This window comes from Lentinula edodes, assembly GCF_021015755.1.
Source record: "Lentinula edodes strain Le(Bin) 0899 ss11 chromosome Unknown C8R40scaffold_113, whole genome shotgun sequence".
NCBI classification, from domain to species: Eukaryota; Fungi; Basidiomycota; class Agaricomycetes; order Agaricales; family Omphalotaceae; genus Lentinula; species Lentinula edodes.
This window is the reverse complement of record NW_025764419.1, coordinates 17,283-21,040: the sequence shown is the minus strand read 5'-3', so window position 1 is coordinate 21,040 and position 3,758 is coordinate 17,283. Positions and strand designations below refer to the sequence as shown.

The window sequence follows — 3,758 nt, the reverse complement described above, 5'->3', positions numbered from 1 at the left end:
CGAGGATACGGAATTAGAATGCGGGGCAGGCTCAAGGCGAGATCCGGGATAAGACTGCGGAAGGCGGGTGGAGTTGTTCACTGTCAAATGAATGTCACGAATCGATGCAATATTCGGCGGGGCGCGATAGTGACGGTTGACATGAGAGCTGGCTAATAAACCAGATAAAATCATTTTCGAGCTCACCAGGATTTCAACGCTGTAGACGCGTGAGATATCATCTTAGCAGTTACTCTTTTGCACCTTCCCTGCCTCCTCCTTTACCTGCATCTCTCAATATCTTCGAGACTTGGGACTTTTGAAATTAAGTTCAAGTCTGCGCACACGGGGGTGTTCCGTTCACGGAGGTTAGTGGGAGATCTTGGGCGTATTTTCGCAGCTAACTCTCGAATATGCATTCGGAATCTTGGTTTGAGCTGCATCGATTTGAAAGTATATGATCATGGACATGGAGTAACTTTCGAAACTACGAGAATTCCGCGCAGCTCGACGAGCGTCGAAACTCGTACGTACATCATTACGTAAGACTTTGCTGCTTTCGTGGATTAATTGTTGCTAGTCCTGCGTTGTACCAATCCGGTTGATCAAGACAATAGTACAACATGAGATCAAGATAATTTACAGCAATAATATATCAAGGGGACTATTTACATTACATTACAACATACAAAAGAAAGAATTTAGACCTTCCAAGCCTGCTACATACAGGAAACTTGAATACTAGTATGCCAGTGGAGTGGCGGAACAAGTATTAACGAATATGAAGGAACGAAAACGAATTATACTGTATGCACAAAGAACGAACAAATTATCGGGACAAAAGAAAAAGAATATCACTTTGCCGTTAACGTCAACCAGTCAAGCCTGGCCGTAGCAGGCTATACCATGGCATCCTCAGACTTCAATCAAGCCCATCAAGCCCATCCAAATCGAACCCTCCAAGCGAACCCGATTCTGTCCTCCCACGAAAAACACAGACAAAACCAATACCATCCCAACCATACTCAGTACCCGCGCAAGCATCTTGCTTCCTAGGTCCGACAAGCCCCGAACCAGTGCATCTTGATCACCCATTCTCTCATGCTCGATACACGACAACCCACCGAGTCGAGTTGGTGGGAATAAGGGAAAGGGGATTCGGAACGCGTGGGGAGGTCCGAAGGGTGAGCCGGATCAGGACAAAAGTCAAAGTTAAAATACGAAGACGGGCTCCTGGGAGAACTGGGAGAGGAGAGACGACTCAGGGGAACCTGAACGACTCAGAGCCGGAGGTAATCCCCCTCCGTATGGGGCGTTGCGGAGTCATACCCAAAATCCTGGTTTGTATCACGCCTCGCAAGCCCCCGAGCGATTTTCTGAGTGAGGGATTGGCTGACGGCGTTGAGCATTAGGAGGAGCGTGGCGGAGCGAGGGCTGTCAGGGCTCGGACCACTACTAGTTTCAGGAGGTCTATCTACTGAAGGTCTATGTATGAGCAATCTCGAGCCACAATCAGAATCGGAAGTGGAATCCAAGGCGGGATCAAGGGAATCACTGTTGTGCTGATGGAACTCTTGAGGTTGGTAAGATTGGCGAAATATGTCAATGATGGTCGGATTGGTGCGGGTGCATAGACGGGAAGAGGTTGTGAAGGAGAGAGGGCGGGGAACGTGGAGTAGGAGGAGAAGGCGGAGTGCGGGGGAGTAGGCGGAGTACGAGGAGTACGAGCAAGAGCATGAGTAGATACAAGACCCATCGGAACATTGTGTATAGTCGGTGTCATAGGAGGCGCGAGCGAGATTGTGCCGGTTTGTGGATGACATTCTGACGCACAGGCCGGGCAGCGGTTCGAAGATCCGTGAAGCCACTGTAAATAGATGGTTTGTGAGAGGACGGAGGATTGTGGAAGACATGAACGTACGTCATGTAAATGCTCCTCACAAAACACCTTCCCGCAACATTTCGTTCGGGATGGTCGGACGGCGGGGTCGAAGCTGTAAGCGTAGAAAATCAGTGATTCAATATTCAATGTTTAGCGAATAACACGAGACTACAAAGATAGACTTACCAAATCCCACAATCTCGATCGAAATTGAACCTTGACGACAGCGAGGAGGAGCTTGTTCTTGTCCGGATTCTCAACTTCGCTTTATTCTTCGGATTCGAGCTCGCGCTTGTATTATCACCAAGCTGATTCCTAGTCAATGGACTCGGGTCTGATTTGGACCACTGTAACAAGAGCCTTGGTTGGACAGTACCAGTGGCAATGGTAGTGGTGGTGTCAGAATCAGCGCCAAGAAATGGCCCAGACGTTGACTTCGATTTGAACTGGGGTTCGGGATTGGGTGACTCAAGATACTCAGACTTCTTTGCGCCGGGACGTTGAATCCGGCTACGGAGTTCAGCTACACCTTGCTTATCATTATGATTATGATTATGGCCATCGCTATGTTCTTCAGATATACTCGCGAGAGCTTGGGATGGGAGGTTGATCCGGGCGGGGAGAGACCGTGTGCGTGCGGGGCGCTGCCGAGAAGGGAGCAGGATTAGCGCGGTACAAGTGGTACTAGTAGTATCAATGGTGCTGCTTAGTGGAGTGGTGTTCAGCATGATAGTCGGTGGATGATAACAAACTGAGGACGATGAAATCAGAATTCCTCGAACTCCGAGTCGTCAAATAGTGCGTTCGGGTTCAAAGAGTGAAGAGAAGGAAGAACGAGCCGGGGAGGAAAAGTTGAGGACAGCCCAACAAGCTGATCATTATAACGATACCCAGATTAAGGTGATAATGAGATTAAAGCAACCAAGCACCGGGGCCCCACCAGAGCGGAGACTCGAAGTTATTGTGATTGTTTCAATTACCGGGACACAAGTTGTTCGAAGTCGTAATTGTTGCGGGGGCCAGCGGATCCACTGGCCTGGCCATGAGAGCCAGTGAAAAGACAATAGCACAACACGATGCGATTCAGACCTGTAGGTACGATGACGAAACACGATAAGCGGGAACGGAACCTAAGATCAAACGATGAACCAGCGAATTGTTAATGCAGAATGGAGTCAACGACGATACAACACATCCTTTCTGACTGCCTCCTGGTTTGATGAAATTCGTGAAACCTGGAAAACTTATGAAAGCCGTAAAACCCAATAATAGCTCCAGTTTTCATACGTATGTAAAATCTTCCAATTGACGATAGCCCTCAAATGTTTTGTGTCTTCAAGACTGATATTTCGGCGGCTATGTGGAGATCGAAAAGGTCGTTCAATTTCCAAATGAAGCGCTTCGAATTAAGAGGTATCTAGTTCCTGGCAGATTCGCAACAATCACGCCTAAAACGGGAATTCCATAAATGAAGGATTCAGGACAGTGAGTGACATGCGATTGCAGGCCACTGCACCACCGTGCATGGCAAAAACTCGGCTCCTTTTTTGGGGGCTATTAAATATTATGGAATCAAATAAACGGGGCGCCTTACAGGCGCCGACATTGAATGTTTTTCAAGAATGAAATAAATACATGAATTACAGTATCTATAGAGTAACAGGGAGTAACTGAGTGAGATGCTGTGAGACGAGAAAAAATAATTGTGACAGAGTCACAGTCCCGTGATATCCCGTGCCGGTCACAAGAATTCAATACAATTCAACTCAGTGTTACATTTGGCCAAATAAGGCGAAACTACTGCCATAAAGGGAAATAATTTTTGTATGGAGTACCATACATAAGGACGATACTTCCGTAAACTACAGCCTCGTAATATATGAAACCACGAGGCCCA

At 47.5% G+C, this 3,758-nt stretch overlaps 1 protein-coding gene across 1 annotated transcript; it reads right to left on the bottom strand.

Moving 5' to 3' along the window:
* Positions 1 to 1,259: 1,259 nt before the first annotated feature.
* On the bottom strand, positions 1,260 to 2,589 carry C8R40DRAFT_1075462 (uncharacterized protein; the record flags this gene model as incomplete). The annotated part of the gene is made up of 4 exons (XM_046226870.1): positions 1,260 to 1,453; positions 1,813 to 1,846; positions 1,901 to 1,973; positions 2,048 to 2,589. 4 exons carry the CDS (start codon positions 2,587 to 2,589, stop codon positions 1,260 to 1,262), a joined length of 843 nt encoding a protein of 280 aa, XP_046078721.1.
* Positions 2,590 to 3,758: the final 1,169 nt, after the last annotated feature.